The following is a 24384-nucleotide window of genomic DNA, read 5'->3' as shown; positions in this document are numbered from 1 at the left end:
AGAGAACTTATATCAAGAATGTTAAGTAAAATAAATTGTGAACATAATTTGGCCAGCTTGCCATATTTATAAAATTACCATACTATCATACAACAAGTTCTTCTTAGGATCAATCAGCCCCAGCAAAAAGAAAAAAACTCTCTTGCACTATTGGTGGGAATGTAAATTGATACAGCCACTATGGAGAACAGTATGGATGTTCCTTAAAAAACTAAAAACGGAATTACCATATGACCCAGCAATCCCACTACTGTGCATATACTCAGAGAAAACCATAATTCAAAAAGACACATGCACCCCAATGTTCACTGCAGCACTATTTACAATAGCCAGGTCATGGAAGCAACCTAAATGCCCATCGACAAACAAATGAATAAAGAAGATGTGGTACATATATACAATGGACTATTACTCAGCCATAAAAAGGAATGAAATTGGGTCATTTGTAGAGACGTGGGTGGATCTAGAGACTGTCATACAGAGTGAAGTAAGTCAGAAAGAGAAAAACAAATATCATATATTAACGCATGTATGTGGAACCTAGAAAAATGGTACAGATGAACCAGTTTACAGGGCAGAAATAGAGACACAGATGTAGAGATCAAACGTGTGGACACCAAGGGGGAGAAGTGGCGGGGGGGGCGGGGGTGGTGGTGTGATGAATTGGGAGATTGGGATTGACATATATACACTAATATGTATAAAATGGATACCTAATAAGAACCTGCTGTATAAAAAAATAAATAAAATTCAAAAATTCAAAAAGAAAAAACTACTTGTGATTTATGTGATGGAACATAAGCCAACACAAGGACAAATGATAAAAGCACACTGAGCCTACACTAACTAAATTACTCAGGAAATACAACACATCTAGCTATATTATCATGTGTAATATTAAGTACTGGAAATGTAAAACCAGGATCTCATATGTACAGATTCAGTCTGATCACATCTTACAGCTTAAAATATGAGCAATAACTACTATTCACCAACTGCCCACTGCTGAGGGCCTATTGAGTGTCTGGCACTATATTAAATACTTCACACACATTCTTTAATTTAATTCTCTCAACCCTGTGGGGTAGAATTTTATACTAATGTAAATGTAACCAAATGAAAGCTGAAGTCTCCAAAGCTGAGGCCGTCATATATTGGACATTTACAGTATTGACCCCATGTTCCTCATGCCTGTCAAGAGTTCTTGCTGCATGTTCCTATTCTCAGGAAGGCTACCCCTGTCACAGACAAGAAGGCAGATCTTCATTACTCTGAGTCAGATAGAGTTAACTGCTTTCCCCTTACCAATGATTAGTAAGGAATGGGTATGTCATACAATCCATATTCAGGGCAAATCTGTTAGAGGCTTCTAGATCATTTGCTTATAACAAGAGACATATGGAAGAAACAGTCCTTTTTTTTCCTCACTGGACATATTGATGCGTGCAAATGTCATACCTAGAGCTTCTACAGCCATCCAGTGCCAGGCACACTGAAGATGGCAGTGCTGGAAAATGTCAAGAAACTGAATCCTTGATGATACTGCAAAGCCTTTAAATTTAACAACCCTGAAGTCACTTAACCTAACTTGGGGCTTCTAATTAGTGAGAATATAAACCCCTCAATGTTCAAGCAGTTTTGGAGCTGGGTTTTCTGTAAACTGCAGCATAAAATATTTTAACCAATACAGGTATTGGCTAACAATAATAAGAATTCGGGACTTCCCTGGTGGCGCAGTGGTTAAGAATCCTCCTGCCAATGCAGGGGACATGGGTTCGAGCCCTGGTCCAGGAAGATCCTACATGCTGCGGAGCAACTAAGCCCATGAGCCACAACTACTGAGCCTGCGCGGCACAACTACTGAAGCCCGTGCGCCTAGAGCCCGTGCTCCGCAACAAAAGAAGCCCGTGCACCACAACGAAGAGTAGCCCCTGCTCGCCGCAACTAGAGAAAGCCCACGCACAGCAACGAAGACCCAACGCAGCCAAAAATTAATTAATTAATTTAAAAAAAAAATTCATCTTCTCAGCGCTCTTTAAAAATAAGAATAGCACAAGCTTGACCAGGACTATGGAAATTATAAGAGCTGGATGGTGACAGATGCATCCCCCCTAAGGAACACACATCTAACACACAGCATCCAGGAACGGCACAGGGAAGACTTCAAGCACCCCAACAGCAAAATGCCAAGGGGCTAGCAAAGGCTGGAAAAATAAGAACACTGATCCACATACCACACAACACAAATTCCTAACACTATGAAAACTACTAATAATGAATGGTAAGAAACACTTTAAAAGTTACAAAATATGGAGGGGGAGGTACTTTCTGGTATAGAAGTAATTCCAATGTTTTGACTGGTTTAAGGTTTTTAAAAGTTTGAATTCAACTCCACCACCAACTCAAGTTCATCCTTAAACACACAGAACAAAAGCCTATCACTTCTCCAGACACTATCACAAACTGCTAAGCTACCTAAAGTAAAATTTTCACAGGAATCAAAATAGGAGCAAAACATGAATACAACTTAATTCTAACTTTATTAACAATACTGAAAGGACACATCATAAACTTAATATTTTAATGGAACTATATTAGCAGAGGAAGATAATGGTACCTTTTGAAAACTTAAGTAAAATCTATTTTTCCCACTAGGTAATAATACAAACAACTTAAATGTATCCCCAAGTCATGGTTGTACCTGTTGTCTTTTGGCTGCCATAATGTTCAGCTTATCCACTTCAGGTTTCAGGGCCTTATATTGTATTCCCAAGTCCTGTTCAGTGCCAGAATTCCTCAGTTTCAAGATACCGTCTTCTACCTATAAAACACACCCCCCCCAAAAGAAAAATTCTCAACAATACAAGTCTGTACATAAAGAAGATCTAGAATTTTTTATTCCTTTCGACAGCTACTCACATAGCAATCCAAACTTCCTCTTCAATTTATGTGGCCCTCAAACATTTAAGCAGCTACTACATGGGAGTTTTATGGGAGGTGGGGAAGGACAGCATTATTGTGACTTCCATCTAAAAGGATACAATTTAACATATCTTGATTTCTCAACTCTGGAACTCTACTGGTAAAAGGAAATGTTTAATCACTACCACAAAAAGGGAAGGAGTCAAAACAAAACCTTTTCTGCAAATTCTTTAGTAGAACAAAGACAACACAGGTTCACAGCAGAGCCAGTATGATGTTCACTTGGAACAGAGGAGTGAGTGGAAATTAAAAACATTCCTGGTCCATTTAGGTAAACCAAGTTCAAAACCAAACCAAACCCTAAGAAATGTTGAACTAAGTATGGCCAGCAGCAGCCTCGCTGTGATAGAACAAATTACAGACGTAGGCCTATACTTACAACTTTCAGCTGAACAAGTAATTTGTAGACATCTGCCATGTCAGCCAAAATAAGCAGCCGGGTAACAGCAGAGAGCAAAGCTCGAGCTGCCCGAACCATGTTGCCACGCTTCACAGAAGAGCAGGGATCATCCGCAAACTCTCCAGCAGCACTCTTCATCAAATCACCTGTTTTACAGAATAGAAAAACAAACTCAGCAGAATGAACCAAATAACTGGTCTACATTTTAAAAAAATGAAAATAATTCAAACTTTGTATATTTCATGTGCAGAATTTAGTTTAAGGATTTTTATTTTTGTTGTTTTTTTCTTTTTTTTGTTTTCTAGCTGTCCCTAAGAAAAGCACCTTCATACATTCCTGGTAAAAGCACAATATCTAGAAAGTGATTTAGCACTATGTATCAAGAGCCTTAAAAATACTTCTTTCCATTGATCTAATAATACTCCTTTCCAAGAAGGACCATTATATGTATCCTAATGGAAAAAAAAAAATTCAAGATTTGAATGGGAGAAAAAAATGGATCTAATGCAATCTACCCTCACATCCACAGAATGATACAGAAACACAGCAACCATTATGTAGGACCATCATACTTCATTAACCATCACAACTACCTAATGCATACAGCTCAAACAGAAACTCACTGGTATGTTCAGTCACTGACTCATTCATTTTCCTCATAGCAAAACACTTCCAACAGCTCAAATGCTCAACCAAGCATCTAGTTAAGTAAATTATGGTAAAGCCTATAATTGACTATTATGCAAATATTAACACATATATGGAAAAAAATGTTAAAGCTTATGATGAAAACTTAAGCAGAAAAAAAAAGATGAAATGATAAATGTATGTAATCTGTGTTTAAAAAAATACAGAAAAGACTGGAGTCAAAAGACAAATCGGGACTTCCCTGGTGGTCCAGGGGTAAAGAATCTGCCTTCCAATGCAGGTGACGTGGGTTTGATCCCTGGTCGGGGAACTGAGATCCCACATGCCGTGGGGCAACTGAGCCCATGCGCCACAACTATTGAGCTCAAGCGCCTCAACAAGAGAGCCCAAGTGCCACAAACCACAGAGCCCAAGTGCCCTGGAGCCCACACGCCACAACTAGAGAGAGAAAACCCACACACCACAACTTGAGAGAAGCCCATGGGCCACAACGAAAGATCCGCATGCCTCAACAAAGAACCAGTGTGCAGCAACTAAGACCCGATGCAGCCAAAAAAATAAAGTAAATAAATAAAATAAAGAATTTTTTTAAAAAAGACAAATAATAGTTATACTAGGTTACAATCTGACTCTTTACATTATTCTGTACTTATGAAAACATTTTCTATAACAGGTATTATATCCATAATTTTTAAAATTAGGCTAAAAACATACATTTTACTATAGTTATTAGGAATATCCAACTTATACAATCCCAGCTTCAACAATGCTAAGAAGTTACTTATAACATTTCCTAGAAACTTGTAAAATAACTTATACTTTTTTGTTATGTGTTTCTAATAATAATCATTTAAGGTGCCTATCGTTTCTCTTTTCTTATAGCTGAAAGCAACTGTAGGGCCAGGGCTGTGTCTGTTCCACCAGTTATACTGACAGTGCCTCTATGGTGACTATCTTTGGATTCCTGGAAAATTACTCCCTCCCTTGGCTGAACATGTCCACTTCATATTAAAGCCGAAAGGCTATTCACTCTCTCATCTCTTCCACAAATGTAAAAAAAGTGCACTATCAAGAAGCCTAGCTACTTCTTTTTTTTTTTAATTTGTTTATTTTGGGCTACGTTGGATCTTCGTTGCTGTGTGCAGGCTTTCTTTAGTTGTGGCAAGCAGGGGGCTACTCTTCGTTGCGGTGCACGGGCTTCTCACTGCAGTGGCTTCTCTTGTTGCAGAGCACTGGTTCTAGGCACACAGGCTTCAGTAGTTGTGGTTCGCGGGCTCTAGAGTGCAGCCTCAGTAGTTGTGGTGCGTAGGCTTAGTTGCTCCACGGCATGTGGGATCTTCCCGGACCAGGGATCGAACCCGTGTCCCCTGCATTGGCAGGCAGATTCTTAACCACTGTGCCACCAGGGAAGTCCCAGAAGCCTAGCTACTTCTAAAGAGACCTACCAAATTTCTCCTAGCTATCAAATTTAGTTGCAGAATGTGAGATTAGGGGGAAAAAGTTAAATTCACCCTCAGATTCATATATTAATTAGGCTAAGAAGCACAATATAGTATTAAGAGCAAAGACAAGCTCTGCATATTTGTCAGGTCAGAAGTAACTCACAATGAAGAATTTCATAGTTAAAAGTTTTCCTGGATCTAAGATACAGACATATGACAATTATGTGGATACTTAACAAAAATGTTATTTTATGGTACTTAAAAAGACAGAGTTCAGCCATTCATTTATTTATTCAACAAATATTTGAGCACCCACTATACATTAAAGGCCAGCGATATAGTGCTCAAGAAACAGCCCATGTCCTCATGGAGCTCTATGGAGGTGGGAAGACAGACAAGCAAACAATTAAAAGCTAATTAAGACAAGGCGCCTGTACTCAAAGGGCCCACAAATTAGGGAATATTACAATGCAGTCAAAATTACAACAGCACTGTGGACAAGGTGCTATGGGAATATATCAGGAAAAGTTATTTGCTCATGTAAGAAGTTGTCTCTAAAGCCTTGCAAAAAAAGATATTTGCTTAATATTAATTTTAAGCAAGGGATATTAAATAAGAAATATTGGCCTCATACAATAAAAAGAATTCCACCTATTCACTGAGAGCTTATTACACACTAAAACAAATAAATCCAGTGCCAGGGATATGAAGCTGAGCAAGACCTACCTCTGCTTTTCAAATGGTTTATAAACCAGAAAAGAAGAAAGTGATCATACAGAAATTATGTGGCATTTTTAACATATGAGCTTTAAGAAAGGCACAAAGTAGCATAGGGTCAAAAAAGGAAGCGCTAACGACCAGTTTGGGGTACAAGTGAAATGCCAGCAACAGTTTTATTGAAGGCATGGTGCTCTGAAATGGACTCTACCCTCAAAGGACAGGAAGAACTTGGGGCAGTAGAGTTAAGGGAGCTGGCACCTCAAGCAAAAGGAACAGCAACATAGTAATATCTAACATTTATTAAATGCCCACTCCATGGCACTACACATATTTTATTTAATCCTATGAACCAACTAGAAAGTAGGTGGTATTAGCCCTTCTTTACAAAAGAGATAACTAAAGCTTAGACAAGTTAACTAACTTAACAGTAACTAACTTAACTTGATTAAGTTAGTTACTATTTCACCTAATAGTAAATGAGAGAGACAGGATTTGTAATGCTTAATGCCTATGTTCTTAGAACCACTTAACAAGCTGGGTATACAATAAAAAGGCGTGTTTGAGGGCTGAGTTCTCTAGTCTAACTTGGAAGTAAAGGATGTAGAAGCATCAGATGATGGGGGGGTGGATATGATGATGGGTAGAAAGGCCATGGACAAACAGAGTACAAAGAAGAATCCCTGAGCCAAAGAGGGAAATCAAGGTCAACCTAACAAAAGCATATATAATAAACCAGGCCAGTGATATGGGTCAGAAAGCCACAGTAAGAGCCCAGGAAAGAACAGTAGTAAATTATAAATGCAGGGGTCAAATGATATGATAATCTTTGATTATTAAGAGGGAGGGAGGGAATTCCCTGGCAGTCCAGTGGTTAAGGACTCCACGTTTTCACTGCCAAGGGCCCGGGTTCAATCCCTGGTTGGGGAACTAAGATCCCACAAGCTGGGTGGCACGGCTAAAAAAATAATAATAATAAGGGAAAAGAAAGCATGGTGGAAGATTACTTAAAGGATTCAAGGTACAGCTGTCCTGAGATGGAGAGGAGGGCCAGAGCATACTATATGTGTACACATGAACTGGGGAAGATTTCCAAAAAAAAAAAAAGCTGCAGCCCTTGAGACTGTGGCTTTAGGAGTAAGGGAAAGAAGACTCTGTGACAAGAGAAACAAAGAGACCCAAGATGACAAACTGTCTAAGACAAAAAGATAAGCATTTGCAAAGGAAAGTGGCCAACAAAATCAAATATATACATATAAATCACTGGAATAGAATTGAGAGTCCAGAAATACAGTGAATTAATTTTCAAAAAGGCTGCCAAGACCATTCAATAGGGGGAAAACAGTGTTTTTAACAAATAGTGCTGGGACAACTGAATATCCACACGAAAAACAATGAAGTTGGACCACTACCTCATGCCATATACTTTCAAAATAGATCAAAACCAAATGTAAGAGCTACAATTATAAAACACTTAGAAGAAAACATTGATAAAGTCTTCAAGAACTCTGATTAGGCAATGGTTTCTTAGCTATGACACCTAAAGTGTCATATATAAAGAAAAAGAGATAAAAACTGGACATCATCAAAATTTAAAATTTTTGTGCTTCTAAGGACACTATCAAGAAAATGAAAAGACCCACAGAATGGGAGAAAATTTTTGAAAACCATACATCTGATAAGGATCCACTATCCACATTATATAAAGAAGTCTTAAAACCAACAATAAAAAGACAAATAATCCAATTTAAAATAGGCAAAGGAATTATACCACACCTCTCCAAAGAAGATATATAAATGGCTAATAAGCACATGAAAAGATGCTCAACCTCCTTTGCTGTAAGGGCAATGCATATCAAAATCACTAAATATAATCATTCAAGAATGAAGGCAAGGAGATTGGTTCAAGATGGCGGAATAGAAGGACGTGCACTCACTCCCTCTTGTGAGAACACCAGAATCACAACTAACTGCTGAACAATCATTGACAGGAAGACACTGGAACTCACTAAAAAAGATACCCCACATTCAAAGACAAAGGAGAAGCCACAATGAGACGGTAGGAGGGGCGCAATCACAATAAAATCAAATCCCATAACTGCTGGGTGGGTGACTCACACACTGGAGAACACTTATACCACAGAAGTCCATCCACTGGAGTGAAGGTTCTGAGCCCCATGTCAGGCTTCCCAACCTGGGAGTCCGGCCACGGGAGGAGGAATTCCTAGAGAATCAGACTTTGAAGGCTACCGGGATTTGATTGCAGGACTTCGACAGGACTGCGGAAAACAGAGACTCCACTCTTGGAGGGCACACACAAAGTAATGTGCGCATCAGGACCCAGGGGAAGGAGCAGTGACCCCAGGGGAGACTGAACCAGACCTACCTGCTAGTGTGGGACGTTCTCCTGCAGAGGTGGGGGGGTGGCTACACCTCACTGTGAGGACAAGGACACTGGCAGCAGAACTTCTGTGGACTACTCCTTGGCATGATCCCTCCCAGAGTCCGCCATTAGCCCCAAGAAAGAGCCCAGGTAGGCTCCAGTGTTGGGTTGCCTCAGGCCTCTGGCAGGGAACCCAGCCCCACCCATCAGCAGTCAAGTGGATTAAAGTTTTACTGAGCTCTGCCCACCAGAGCAACAGCCAGCTGTACCCACCACCAGTCCCTCCCACCAGGAGACTTGCACAAGCCTCTTAGATAGCCTAATCCACCAGAGGTCAGAGAGCAGAAGCAAGAAGAACTACAATCTTTCAGCATGTGAAACAAAAACCACATTCACAGAAAGACAAGATGAAAAGGCAGAGGGCTATGTACCAGATGAAGGAACAAGATAAAACCCAAAAAAACAACTAAATGAAGTGGAGATAGGCAACCTTGCAGAAAAAGAATTCAGAATAATGATAGGGAAGATGATCCAGGACCTTGGAAAAAGAATGGAGGCAAAGATAGAGAAGATGCAAGAAATGTTTAACAAAGACCTACAAGAATTAAAGAAAAAACAAACAGAGATGAACAATACAATAACTGAAATGAAAACTACACTAGAAGGAATCAATAGTAGAATAAGTGAGGCAGAAGTATGGATAAGTGACCTGGAAGACAGAATGGTGGAATTCACTGCCGTGGAACAGAAGAAAGAAGAATGAAAAGAAATGAAGACAGCCTAAGAGACCTCTGGGACAACATTAAACACAACAACATTCACATGATAAGGGTCCCAGAAGGAGAAGAGAGAGAGAAAGGACCTGAGAAAATATTTGAAGAGATTATAGTCAAAAACTTCCCTAACACGGGAAAGGAAATAGCCACCAAAATCCAGGAACCACAGAGAGTCCCATACAGGATAAACCCAAGGAGAAACATGCTGAGACACATAGTAATCAAACTGGCAAAAATTAAAGACAAAGAAAAATTATAGAAAGCAGCAAGGGAAAAACGACAAATAACTTACAAGGGAACTCCCATAAGGTTAACAGCAGAAACTCTACAAGCCAGAAGGGAGTGGCACGATATACTTAAAGTGATGAAAGGGAAGAACCTACAACAAAGATTACTCTACCCGGCAAGGATCTCATTCAGATTCGATGGAGAAACCAAAAGCTTTACAGACAAGCAAAAGCTAAGAGAACTCAGCACCACCAAACCAGCTCTACAACAAATGCCAAAGGAACTTCTCTAAGTGGGAAACACAAGAGAGGAAAAGGACCTACGAAAACAAACCCAAAACAATTAAGAAAATGGTCATAGGAATATACATATCTATAATTACCTTAAACGTGAATGGATTAAATGCTCCAACCAAAAGACACAGGCTTGCTGAATAGATACAAAAACAAGACCCATATATATGCTGTCTACAAGAGACCCACTTCAGACCTAGGGACACATACAGAATGAAAGTGAGGGGACGGAAAAAGATATTCCATGCAAATGGAAATCAAAAGAAAGCTGGAGTAACAATACTCGTATCAGATAAAATAGACTTTAAAATAAAGAATGGTACAAGAGACAAGGAAGGACACTACATAATGATCAAGGGACCAATCCAAGAAGAAGATATAACAATTATAAACATATATGCACCCAACACAGGAGCACGTCAATACATAGGGCAACTGCTAACAGCTATACAAGAGGAAATCGACAGTAACACAATAATAGTGGGGGACTTTAACACCTCACTTACACCAATGGACAGATCATCCAAACAGAAAATTAATAAGGAAGCACAAGCTTTAAACGACACAATAGACCAGATAGATTTAACTGATATTTATAGGACATTCCATCCAAAAACAGCAGATTACCCTTTCTTCTCAAGTGCACACAGAACATTCTCCAGGATAGATCACATCTTGGGTCACAAATCAAGCCTCAGTAAATTTAAGAAAACTGAAATCATATCAAGCATCTTTTCTGACCACAACGCTGTCATCTTAGAAATCAATTATAGGGAAAAAAACGTTAAAAACACAAACACATGGAGGCTAAACAATACGTTACTGAACAGCCAAGAGATCACTGAAGAAATCAAAGAGGAAATCAAAAAATACCTAGAGACAAATTACAACAAAAACACGATGATCCAAAACCTATGGGATGCAGCAAAAGCAGTTCTAAGAGGGAAGTTTATAGCTATACAAGCCTACCTCAAGAAACATCAAACATCTCAAATAAACAATCTAACCTAAAGGAACTAGAGAAAGAAGAACAAACAAAACCCAAGGTTATTAGAAGGAAAGAAATCATAAAGATCAGAGCAAAAATAAATGAAATAGAAACAAAGAAAACAACAGCAAAGATCAATAAAATCAAAAGCTGGTTCTTTGAGAAGATAAACAAAATTGATAAACCATTAGCCAGACTCATCAAGAAAAACAGGGAGAGGACTCAAATCAGTAAACTTAGAAATGAAAAAGGAGAAGTTACAACAGACACCACAGAAATACAAAGCATCCTAAGAGACTACTACAAGCAACTATATGCCAATAAAATGGACAACCTGGCAGAAATGGACAAATTCTTAGAAAGGTATAACCTTCCAAGACTGAACCAGGAAGAAATAGAAAATATGAACAGACCAATCACATGTAATGAAATTGAAACTGTGATTAAAAATCTTCCAACAAACAAAAGTCCAGGACCAAAGGGCTTCACAGGTGAATTCTATCAAACATTTAGAGAAGAGCTAACAGCCATCCTTCTCAAACTCCTCAAAAAAATTGTAGAGGAAGGAACACTCCCAAACTCATTCTATGAGGCCACCATCACCCTGATACCAAAACCAGGCAAAGATACTACAAAAAAAGAAAATTACAGACCAGTATCACTGATGAATATAGACGCAAAAATCCTCAACAAAATACTAGCAAACAGAATCCAACAATATATTAAAAGGATCATACACCATGATCAAGTGGGATTTATCCCAGTGATGCAAGGCTTCTTCAATATATGCAAATCAATCAATGAGATACACCATATTAACAAACTGAAGAATAAAAATCATATGATCTTCTCAATAGCTGCAGAAAACGCTTTTGACAAAATTCACACCCATTTATGATAAAAACTCTCCACAAAGTGGGCATAAGAGGGAACCTACTTCAACATAATAAAGGCCATATATGACAAACCCACAGCAAACATCATTCTCAATGGTGAAAAACTGAAAGCATTTCCACTAAGATCAGGAACAAGACAAGGTTGCCCACTCTCACCACTATTATTCAACATAGTTTTGGAAGTCCTAGCCATGGCAATCAGAGAAGAAAAAGAAATAAAAGGAATACAAATTGGAAAAGAAGAAGTAAAACTGTCACTGTTTGCAGATGACATGATACTATACATAGAGAATCCTAAAGATGCCACCAGAAAACTACTAGAGCTAATCAATGAATTTGGTAAAGTTGCAGGGTACAAAATTAATGCACAGAAATCTCTTGCATTTCTATACACTAATGACGAAAAATCTGAAAGTGAAATTAAGAAAACACTCCCGTTTACCATTGCAACAAAAAGAATAAAATATCTAGGAATAAACCTACCTAGGGAGACAAAAGACCTGTATGCAGAAAATTATAAGACACTGATGAAAGAAATTAAAGATGATACAAATAGATGGAGAGATATACCATGTTCCTGGATTGGAAGAATCAACATTGTGAAAATGACTCTACTACCCAAAGCAATCTACAGATTCAATGCAATCCCTATCAAACTACCACTGGCATTTTTCACAGAACTAGAACAAAAAATTTCACAATTTGTATGGAAACACAAAAGACCCCGAATAGCCAAAGCAATCTTGAGAACGAAAAATGGAGCTGGGGGAATCAGGCTCCCTGACTTCAGACTATATTACAAAGCTACAGTAATCAAGACAGTTTGGTACTGGCACAAAAACAGAAATATAGATCAATGGAACAGGATAGAAAGCCCAGAGATAAACCCACACACATATGGTCACCTTATTTTTGATAAAGGAGGCAAGCATATACAGTGGAGAAAAGACAGTCTCTTCAATAAGTGGTGCTGGGAAAATTGGACAGATACATGTAAAAGTATGAAATTAGAACACTCCCTGACACCATGCACAAAAATAAACTCAAAATGGATTAAAGACCTAAGTGTAAGGCCAGACACTATCAAACTCTTACAGGAAAACATAGGCAGAACACTCTATGACATACATCACAGCAAGATTCTTTTTGACCCAGCTCCCAGAGAAATGGAAATAAGAACACAAATAAACAAATGGGACCTAATGAAACTTAAAAGCTTTTGCACAGCAAAGGAAACCATAAACAAGACCAAAAGACAACCCTCAGAATGGGAGAAAATATTTGCAAATGAAGCAACTGACAAAGGATTAATCTCCAAGATTTACAAGCAGCTCATGCAGCTCAATAACAAAAAAACGAACAACCCAATCCAAAAATGGGCAGAAGACCTAAATAGACATTTCTCCAAAGAAGATATACAGATTGCCAACAAACACATGAAAGAATGCTCAACATCATTAATCATTAGAGAAATGCAAATCAAAACTACAATGAGATATCATCTCACACCGATCAGAATGGCCATCATCAAAAAATCTAGAAACAATAAATGCTGGAGAGGGTGTGGAGGAAAGGGAACACTCTTGCACTGTTGGTGGGAATGTAAATTGATACAGCCACTATGGAGAACAGTATGGAGGTTCCTTAAAAAACTACAAATAGAACTACCATACGACCCAGCAATCCCACTACTGGGCATACACCCTGAGAAAACCTTAGTTCAAAAAGAGTCATGTACCAAAATGTTCATTGCAGCTCTATTTACAATAGCCAGGACATGGAAGCAACCTAAATGTCCATCGACAGATGAATGGATAAAGAAGATGTGGCACATATATACAATGGAATATTACTCAGCCATAAAAAGAAATGAAATGGAGGTATTTGTAATGAGGTGGATGGAGTTAGAGTCTGTCATACAGAGTGAAGTAAGTCAGAAAGAGAAAAACAAATACAGTATGCTAACACATATATATGGAATCTAAGGAAAAAAAAAAAAAGCCATGAAGAACCTAGTGGCAAGACGGGAATAAAGACACAGACCTACTAGAGAATGGACTTGAGGATATGGGGAGGGGGTGGGGTGAGATGTGACAGGGTAAGAGAGTGTCATGGACATATATACACTACCAAATGTAAAATAGATAGCTAGTGGGAAGCAGCCACATAGCACAGGGAGATCAGCTCGGTGCTTTGTGACCACCTAGAGGGGTGGGATGGGGAGGGTGGGAGGGAGGGAGATGCAAGAGGGAAGAGATATGGGAACATATTGTATGTGTATAACTGATTCACTTTGTTATAAAGCAGAAGCTAACACACCATTGTAAGGCAATTATACTTCAATAAAGATGTTTAAAAAAAAAAAAAGAAAAAAGAAATCTCTTGCATTCCTATATACTAATGATGAAAAATCTGAAAGAGAAATTAAGGAAACACTCCCATCTACCATTGCAACAAAAAGAATAAAATACCTAGGAATAAACTTACGTAGGGAGACAAAAGACCTGTATGCAGAAAACTATAAGACACTGATGAAAGAAATTAAAGATGATACAAATAGATGGAGAGATATACCATGTTCCTGGATTGGAAGAATCAATATTGTGAAAATGACTCTACTACCCAAAGCAATCTACAGATTCAATGCAATCCCTATCAAATTAGCAATGGCATTTTTTTACGGGAACTAGAACAAAAAATCTTAAAATTTGTATGTAGACACAAAAGACCCCGAACACCCAAAGCAGTCTTGAGGGAAAAAAGCGGAGCTGGAGGAATCAGACTCCCTGACTTCAGACTATACTACAAAGCTACAGTAATCAAGACAATATGGCACTGGCACAAAAACAGAAACATAGATCAATGGAACAAGATAGAAAGCCCAGAGATAAACCCACGCACCTATGGCCAACTAATCTATGACAAAGGAGGCAAGGTTATACAATGGAGAAAAGACAGTCTCTTCAATAAGTGGTGCTGGGAAAACTGGACAGCTACATGTAAAAGGATGAAATTAGAATACTCCCTAACACCATACACAAAAATAAACTCAAAATGGATTAGAGACCTAAATGTAAGACCAGACACTATAAAACTCTTAGAGGAAAACACAGGAAGAACACTCTTTGACATAAATCACAGCAAGATCTTTTTTGATCCACCTCCTAGAGTAATGGAAATAAAAACAAAAATAAACAAATGGGACCTAATGAAACTTCAAAGCTTCTGCACAGCAAAGGAAACCATAAACAAGACAAAAAGACACCCCTCAGAATAGGAAAAATATTTGCAAACAAATCAACAAAGGATTAATCTCCAAAATATATAAACAGCTCATGCAGCTCAATATTAAAAAAACAAACAACCCAATCCAAAAATGGGCAGAAGACCTAAATAGACATTTCTCTAAAGAAGACATACAGATGGCCAAGAAGCACATGAAAAGCTGCTCAACATCACTAATTATTAGAGAATGAAAATCAAAACTACAATGAGGTATCACCTCACACCAGTTAGAATGGGCATTATCAGAAAATCTACAAACAACAAATGCTGGAGAGGGTGCGGAGAAAAGGGAACCCTCTTGCACTGTTGGTGGGAATGTAAATTGATACAGCCACTATGGAGAACAATATGGAGGTTCCTTAAAAAACTAAAAATAGAATTACCATATGACCCCGCAATCCCACTACTGGGCATATACCCAGAGAAAACCATAATTCAAAAAGTCACATGCACCCCAATGTTCACTGCAGCACTACTTACAATAGCCAGATCATGGGAGCACCCTAAATGCCCATCAATAGATGAATGGATAAAGAAGATGTGGTACATATACAATGGAATATTACTCAGCCATAAAAAGGAACAAAATTGGGTCATTTGTAGAGATGCGGATGGATCTAAAGACTGTCATACAGAGTGATGTAAGTCAGAAAGAGAAAAACAAATATCGTTTATTAATGCATATATGTGGAACCTAGAAAAATGGTACAGATGAACCAGTTTGCAGGGCAGAAACTGAGACACAGACATAGAGAACAAACGTATGGACACCAAGAGGGGAACGTGGTGGGGGGTGTGGGTGGTGGTGTGATGATTTGGGAGATTGGGATTGACATGTATACACTGATGTGTATAAAATGGATGACTAATAAGAATTTAAAAAAATGAAGGCAATAAAAAGAAAATCACTAAATATTACTTGATACCTAGGATATGTTATAATAAAACTATCCTTATACTAGGATAGTTATAATAAAAAAGACAAATAATAACAAATGTTGGTGAGGATATGGGGAAGCTGGAACTCTCATAGCCAATTGGTGGGATTATCAAATGGTACAGCCACTTTGGAAAACAGCCTAGCAGTTCCTCAAAAGATTAAATGTAGAGTTACCATATGACCCATCAATTCTACTCCTAGGTGTATACCCAAGAGAACTGAAAAGAAGTGTCTACACAAAAACGTATACATAAATGTTCACAGAAGCACTATTCATAATAGTTGAAATATGGAAACAATCCAAACATCCATCAATTAATGAATGGATAAATAAAATGTGGTATATCCATACAATGAAATATTTAGCCATAAAAAGGAATAAAGTACATGCTACAACATGGATGAACCCTCAAAGCATTATGCTAAGTGAAAGCGGCCAGCCACAAAAAGCCATATACTGTATTACTCCACTTATATGAAATGTTCACAATAGGTAAATCCAGAGATAGAAACTAGATCAGCAGTTGCCAGGGGCTGGGGCAGAAGGGAAGAGTGAGGACTACTAACTGCTAATAGGTATGAGGTTTCTTTCTAGGGTAATGAAAATGTTCTGGAGTTACACAGTGGTGATGGCTGTACAACCTTGTAAATATACTAAAAACCACTGAATTGTATGCCTTAAAAGGGTAAATATTATGGTATGTGGATTATTATGACTCAGAAAATAAAAAGATAAACAAGAGTATCAAATGCAGTGACCTGAAAATGCACACACCCTGGAGTTGGAGGTAAGCTTGAGTTTTGACTTTGCCACTTACTATGTGACTGGACTTCATAGCCTGTTTCCTCTTCTGTAATATGTAGAGAATAACTTGCTGTGAGGGTCAACTAACAAGACATATAAAAGGCCTACTTTATTACCTTGCATTAGGAGACAATACGGGGTTGGTAGAAATTATTACTATCAGGTAAAACAAGATGAGAAGACAGAGAAAAGATCTTCATTGCGTTTCCTGAGTATTCAAATCTGTTCACCAATGACCCTCAAGGGCATCCATGCCTTCTTTCAGCAAGTGTTTACTGAGTGCCTGCAATGAGCCAGGCGCTATTCTAAACACTTGGGATAGAAATTAACCAGACAAAAATTCCTGGCTCCAGGGAGCTTATATTTTAATGAGAGGGAAAGATAATAAACATAATAAATAAATCAATTATGGAGGGGTAGCGACAGAAAGAAGGACAGGGAGAGTGGGGATATAAGATACAATTTAAAATAGGGGGATCAAGGCAGGCCTCACTGAAAAGGTACCACTTGAGGAAAGTCTTGAAAAAGGCAGCACAGGAGCAATGTGGCTAACTCAAGGCAACATTCCAAGCAGAGGGAACACCAAGTCAAAGACCCTAGGGCAGATGCACAATAAAATGATCTTGGAAGACCAAGAAAGCCAGTGTGGCTGGCATGGAGGTAATGAGGAAGAGCGAGTCTGTGGTAGGTGCAAAAGCCAGATTTCAAGGATAACAGAACAAGTTAGAAATAAAACTGCTCTTTCAAGAATTTGGTCTGCTACCAGGAAGAAAAGTCTTTTCTTCTTTTGTTTTTTGTTTTTATTTTTTGTAGGATTAGCAGTATAATGGAAGAGAGTATGATCATGAACTTACAATCAGACAGAAACTGTAGCTTCACCACTACACAGGTCAGTTTCCACAGCCGTACAACAAATAATACAGGTAATCCTTACTTTGCACAGTAGTGCCAGTCTGTAAAAATGATCACACAAACTGAAACAATGCAATGTGATCTTAATCATCAATGGGAAAAATTACAATTGTCTTGTGACCTTTAAAATTTCTTGTGAACAGGTTAAAAGCTCCTTACTATTGATTATAAATATACAGGGAAATTAAATAAAAATAGTACAACTAATATTTAATACATAACTTAAAACATTATGATAACACTGAGAATGAAAATGTTTTATTTCCTTGTAAGAAAACTACTCAAAAGTAGTTTCTGAACAATGCTTACCTCTTTCAACATGATACAGAGTAAGTATCTTTTTTATCCCTTCACAATTATCCTATTTCTTTCTAAGTTTGGATCAGTTTCCAACATTTCCTTTGCACTTTCAATGTTATGAACTATCTCCAAGAGTTCCTTTAATGTGAAGGTTTTGATGACATCACTTACTCTTGGACATCATTTTCCTTTCCATCACAACTACTTTTCTCATTTATGTCAATAAGTTTGCCTTCACTAAGTTCCTCTGACTGCATATCTAAAGTCTCTTAAACAGCAGCAGTGTCAACATTTCCAGTCAGCTATTTCTTCTGTAACTTGGATTTATCACTTTTTCTTTCTTTGCTGTACTTTCATCTTTGTTAGCAAATTCCCTCTTTCAATGATCTCTTCTTATAAAATGGCTCACGTGGGTTTATCACTGAGAGACAAGGAGGCAACACAACTACACACTTTGCATGAACTGAATAGTTGCAGTGACCAATCAATCACTAACAGACCTTGAAAGAAGAGACATGATTGGTCAGTGATCGTGATGCAGACCTGCTATTTATGTAATGATTTGTACACTTCAGAGCTAGCAGCAAAGTCTGTACTGTATACAATCACTCAGTTAATATACTAAAATCTGAACCATGTTGTTGGGGAACTGGTATTATGAAACTGTGGTAACAAACTTGTGCATACCGGAACAGTGCAAAGTGAGGACTGCCTCTATGTACCTCCCAGGCTTACTGTGGATATGAAACCCATTGTTTAGGAGAGGGGTTAGAATAGTGCCTGCACTCCCATACTATCTTTTATCACTATGGGAATTAGTTACAGACAGATTGAGGGGGTGAAGGAGGCAAAAAGACACCAAAGACACATAACTAAAATGAAGATTCTAGATCACAGACAGGAACACACATAATCAGGACCACAGGAGGAAGTGAGAGCCACGGAGTTCTTGTACCCTCAGATGAGAAGTGAAAGCAGAGGTAGCAAGAGGCTTCCAGGCAGTATGAAGTTTAGCATAGCTAGAGAATCTATTTTCTCAGAGGCAGTAAATGAAGCTCTCCTAAAAACTGAACAGGATGGTAATGGAAATGAAGGTTTGAGGGTGGAAGAAACTCTGAAGCAGCTGGTACAGGAAGTGGAAAAGTGAATTAACCTGAGGTAAATGAAAGAACTGTGGGAAGAACTAAAGGCCCAGAGTAAGCCAAACAGGATGAACTTACAGTACATTCTTAAAGCTATAGCCCATCTAAATGAATCAAAACTCTTCAATAATTAGCTTACATTCAAATGGACAAGCATAAAGTCTTATAATTTTAAATTTAATTACTTAACCTCACTGTAATAATCCCCCAATTTATCCCCAACTCTTATCTCTCTTTATACCATAACCCCCTCCTTCCAAATTCTCACTCCCTCCCAAGTTCCTCTTAAACAGTTTCATGCCTCTACAGCTAGCATGATATCATTCCAAATTAGTATCAGGTCAAACGATAAGTGGAACTGGAAGGAAGAAGCACAGTAAATTAAATATATTTACATCCACCCTCATCTCTTTTAGCTCACAACCATAATGGCAAACCCTTAACTTCATGGCTAACATAAAGTATTAGTAATGAAAAATACATCAGAAAACATACTGTGTGATGGAGTAAAACACAATTTTTTTGCACTCAACTATGAACAGTAAATAAGCCATTAGCTTTTTTTAAAATAAATTTATTTATTTTATTTTTGGCTGCGTTGGGTCTTCGTTGCTGCTCACGGGCTTTTCTCTGGCTGCAGTGAGCGGGGGCTACTCTTCGTTGTGGTACGCAGGCTTCTCATTGTGGTTGCTTCTCTTGTTGGGAGCACAGGCTCTAGGCGCGCGGGCTTCAGTAGTTGTGGCACACGGGCTCAGTAGTTGTGGCTTGCGGGCTCTAGAGTGCAGGCTCAGTAGTTGTGGCGCACGGGCTTAGCTGCTCCACGGCATGTGCGATCTTCCCGGACCAGGGCTCAAACCCGTGTCTCCTGCACTGGCAGGCGGATTCTTAACCACTGCACCACCAGGGAGGCCACAATCCATTAACTTTAGAAAAAAAGGGGGGTGGACCTCAAATTTCTGCTAAACGGTAATCTCTATAAAAGGAACATGATATTATAAGATTGACTTGAGATGTTTAATAAGGTAATCAATCAACCTTTAAAAACGATAAATGGGGCTTCCCTGGTGGCGCAGTCGTTGAGAATCTGCCTGCCAATGCAGGGGACACGGGTTCGAGCCCTGGTCTGGGAAGATCCCATGTGCCGCGGAGCAGCTGGGCCCGTGAGCCACAATTACTGAGCCTGCGCGTCTGGAGCCTGTGCTCCGCAACAAGAGAGGCCGCGATAGTGAGAGGCCCGCGCACCGCGATGAAGAGTGGCTCCCGCTTGCCACAACTAGAGAAAGCCCTCGCACAGAAACGAAGACCCAACACAGCCATAAATAAATAAATAAATACTTAAAAAAAAAAAAATGTCATTATTAAAAAAAAAAAAAAACGATAAATGTAACTGTCAATTCGTTTACAGTGCATACTTGTAAGAGTTATCAAAAGTACTCTTTCTGTACACAAAAAAGGCAAACTAGGAAAACTGAGGCAGACAGGCAGTCTGTCCAAGGTCACATGATCAGCAGTAAAGGTTGAGAATATAACTGGGTCTTCTGGCCTTGTCCCAATTGTCTAGAGTCTACTACGTGACATATATTAACCAAGATATAATGGAGATGGAACCTAAGAGAACCCACTACTACTGTTCCATCACCCATGAAATCAGATCTGTCAACATGCCCATCCCCTGGCATTTTCCCCTAACTAAGCTGGGGATAAAAGTTAAGCTCCTCTGGAGTTCAAAACAAGGACAAACGGCAACTGTAAGTAAAGTAAACCAAAAAAACACCATTCTACATTAGAACAGGACAAGATAAAGGCCTTTCTGAAGCATCAAATACCTTGAGTAAATTCCCTTCAAAGCAATCCAACTTTTTATAAAGTTATGGGTAAAGGACAGGTTTGAAAAGTGTGTGTGGGTGTGTGTGTATGAGAGACACACACATACACACACACACAAAGTAAAAAAAGAGAGAGGATTGTTTTTTCTTTTTTAACTTGAGCCTAGGAAACATGAGATATTCTATTATGCCACTCCTTTAAAACAAAGGACGTTGCTAAGTAATACTAATGAATATATACTCTTCTCCCAGAACAATGTCTGGAGTAGATCAAACAAGGTATTAGAACTGGGTCTGAATCCCAATTTTGCTATTTGGTGGCTGCGTGACTTTGGGATGCTTCAGCTCTAAGTCTTGTTTTCTCTTCTGTAAAATGAGAATACCATCTCCCACCCCACTGGGCTGTTTTGAAAATTAAATAAGGTAATAAATACGAAGCTCAAAAATACTTCTGTGCCCCTTCCACTTTCTCATCTACTTTCTCCAATTCTTAAACCTATTCAGAACATTGTCATTGCTCACACACCAATCATTTCTTATATTTTCAGAAATAAGGTCATGCTAGCAAGTTTCTCAAAGGATGAAGGAAAAATTGGCTTTTAATTTGTAGTGATGAAGTAGTAAAGGAGGCACCTCCTTCACTCCCATCTCCATAGTGCAGAAAGTGGTAAAAACCAGTCCTTTTGTGATAATAGCTACAAACAAAGCTTGACTTAGTTCCCCTTGCTGGGCTTTAGTTTTTCCAGTTGGTTTTTAAAATTAAGAGAGAGAGAGAGAGAAATTAAGCCAATCTGAGGTTCCTTCAAGTTTTTAAAAACTGGTCATCTCCCTCATATATCCTATTTTACAACTTCCCATCCCAAAAAGCCCATGCCATACTATAAAAATGGCTCCTAATCACAATGCCATAGCAGAGGGCACCAAGTCCTCAGAAATTCAGCTATGGAAACATCTCTATAAGCCTTCAAAAGTCCTCCAAGGAGACTCAAAATATAGAGCAAAGTTATATTTTCCCTAAAAACAATACTAAGGATACTTCTAATATGCTCCTTGGCCAGAACTTTTTCTATCTCTAGGTCCAGAAAAAGACAAGAACTCTGCCAGCCCAGCAGAGGAACATGGTTTATCTTCTGTAAGTTATATAATCTACCAGCTCCAGGTGTCTTTATTAATGAAATAAAACCTTTTTTTAAATTTCCACCTTAAATAGCAGATAGACACTAATCTGTACTGCACAATGAGAATGGAAATCACAAAGTATTTATGTCATGGGGGAGACTACACCAACATACACGAAAACATTAACAGAGGTGGTATAGCATAAGGTTGTATAGCCTGATGGGTGATTATTTTCTGCTCTTTGTGTGGGTTTTCTTTTTTAACTTTCTATAATGTATATCTTTTTAAAGAAAAAAGTCTTCAAATAATTTTAAAATGTAAAATATCCTTAATTCATGTCTGTGATACATAAAACTGAGGTTTTCCTAGAAACGAATAACTTAAAGCACTCCAAAAAAGTCTATATGCAAATTTTCTTTTTTCAAAGGTATAAAAAATCCCATGGCTACTAGTGTCACTGCAAAAAGGAAAAAGGGAAATTAGCATACATTATGAAATAAAAGCTTTGTAAAATCAGCTATCTTGAGAAGCTTATCCAAAACATGGGAAAGCCAACTGGTAAAATAAGGGGCCCATCTGCAGACCCAATCTTATTGTCATTATTTTTTTGTTTAGTTGCTGCAGCAGAAGCTCAACTATTATACAGACCTTAACTAGACATTTCTTAAATAGAACATTTTATAAGACCATATTGTTTGTTATCAACTGCCAGATCCAAAAGAAAAGATATTTTAAGACATCCACCTGAATATGCTTATGAGGACCAGCAAACACAGCCCTGTGTTAAAATGACAGAAGCTTCCAGGAGAAGAGTTAAAAGCCATTCATCATCTTAAACATGTTCCAATTATTTATTCATTTCATGATCAATTTCATGGCCATATGTGTAATTCTGATTCCCCCTCTCCCACTAATTTCCTGGATGACCTTGGTCAAGTCACTTTGATCTGTTTATCTCAAAATGATTTTAACTGTCTAAAATTTTTCATTCTCTCAGATATCTCATACTATCCTTGTTAACAATGGCAGGCTTCAGTCTTTAAAATAAAAACTGTCCTATTTACCACACTCCTTTTAAGTTTTTGAAAAGTGAATAAAACTCTGGTCATAAATATATTAAAGAGAAGTCAGTTTTCTGGTTCAAAATAACCTTCTTAAATTATATTACTCTATAGAGGATATTATTCAGCCATTAAAAATTATGTTGTAGGAAAGTACTTAATGATACTGAAAGATGTTCAGGACCTATTAAGTGAAAAAAATAAATGAGCAAAACATAATTCTACCCATGTGAGTATATTCATAAAAAACCAACTGGAGGGGTCAAGACCAAAATGTTAACCATTGATTTCATCTCTGGGTAACAAAATTATAGCTGATTTTTAGTTCTCTTTTGCTCTTACTATCAAAAACATGTTCACTGCAGAAAATTAACTTTTGTTAAAGGAATGTTTTCAGTTCTACCTAGAGTAGCCAGACGAAGAAGAGGAAAAAAAAAAAAGAGCAAGCAACCAACATCACAGGTAAGTCTGTTATAAACCTCCCTGTACTTAACAGCTGGGCATCTTTCCACACAGTAGAAAGCCAAAAAAAAAAATCCAGCCCTGAATTTGAATATAGGATTCCTAATTCTTGAAAGTTACTTTTTTATTGCTTTAGCTCCACTGATAAACCTACTTTATACCAAATTCTCTTAAACTTATCTGATTAAAAGATCTCACCAAAAAGTGATATACCTGTTCTTACTTCTTTGTTATCATTCCACCAACTTTCTTTTTACAAAATAATAAATTGACAGGACCAAGTCTTCACAAAATTATTTGCCAAATTCAAGATAATCAAGGATTAACATGCATTTCCCAACCTGTCCCAATCCCTTCCCTCCAACACCCAAAATTTTTTAATTCATTTTCCATGATCTAGTAACAAAATAAGACATCTTCCACACTTGTCGATGAAGACAAACTGGCAATATAGTTGCCAAGAATAACAGATTTTATAACATAGGCCTTATGGGAAGGAACCAAATGGTGGAATATATCTGGTATAACTCACCCACCCTGTGACATACAGATGAACATGAACAAAACACTTAATGCTCTCCACCTTCACCTTTCCATTCATCAATGGGTGATATTTGGCAAAAACCACAGACCCCTAGATGACACCTCAGTAACTATAGAAAAACTGACAATGATTCAAAGAATTCCTGCCAGATGCTTTAAGAGAACTTTCCTGGGGTGCAATTTTTAATCCACAAAACTGTTTATTTTTTGAAAATCAACCCAAAAAAAAAAAAAAA

General features: G+C 38.1%; 1 protein-coding gene across 1 annotated transcript in view; it reads right to left on the bottom strand.

The window, feature by feature from the left end:
- CTNNA1 (catenin alpha 1) overlaps positions 1-24384 on the bottom strand; it is a 188116-nt gene that overhangs the window by 120171 nt on the left and 43561 nt on the right. The window contains exons 4-5 of the mRNA XM_059917194.1: positions 3362-3528; positions 2702-2821 (exon numbers count right to left, since the gene is read on the bottom strand). Of these exons, the coding sequence (XP_059773177.1) occupies positions 2702-2821; positions 3362-3528 (287 nt within the window). The remainder of the gene's footprint in view (positions 1-2701; positions 2822-3361; positions 3529-24384) is intronic.

Source organism: Balaenoptera ricei, chromosome 3 (genome assembly GCF_028023285.1).
Source record: "Balaenoptera ricei isolate mBalRic1 chromosome 3, mBalRic1.hap2, whole genome shotgun sequence".
Lineage (NCBI taxonomy): Eukaryota > Metazoa > Chordata > Mammalia > Artiodactyla > Balaenopteridae > Balaenoptera > Balaenoptera ricei.
The sequence above is the reverse complement of the archived record's forward strand: the minus strand, read 5'-3'. Positions and strand labels throughout refer to the sequence as shown.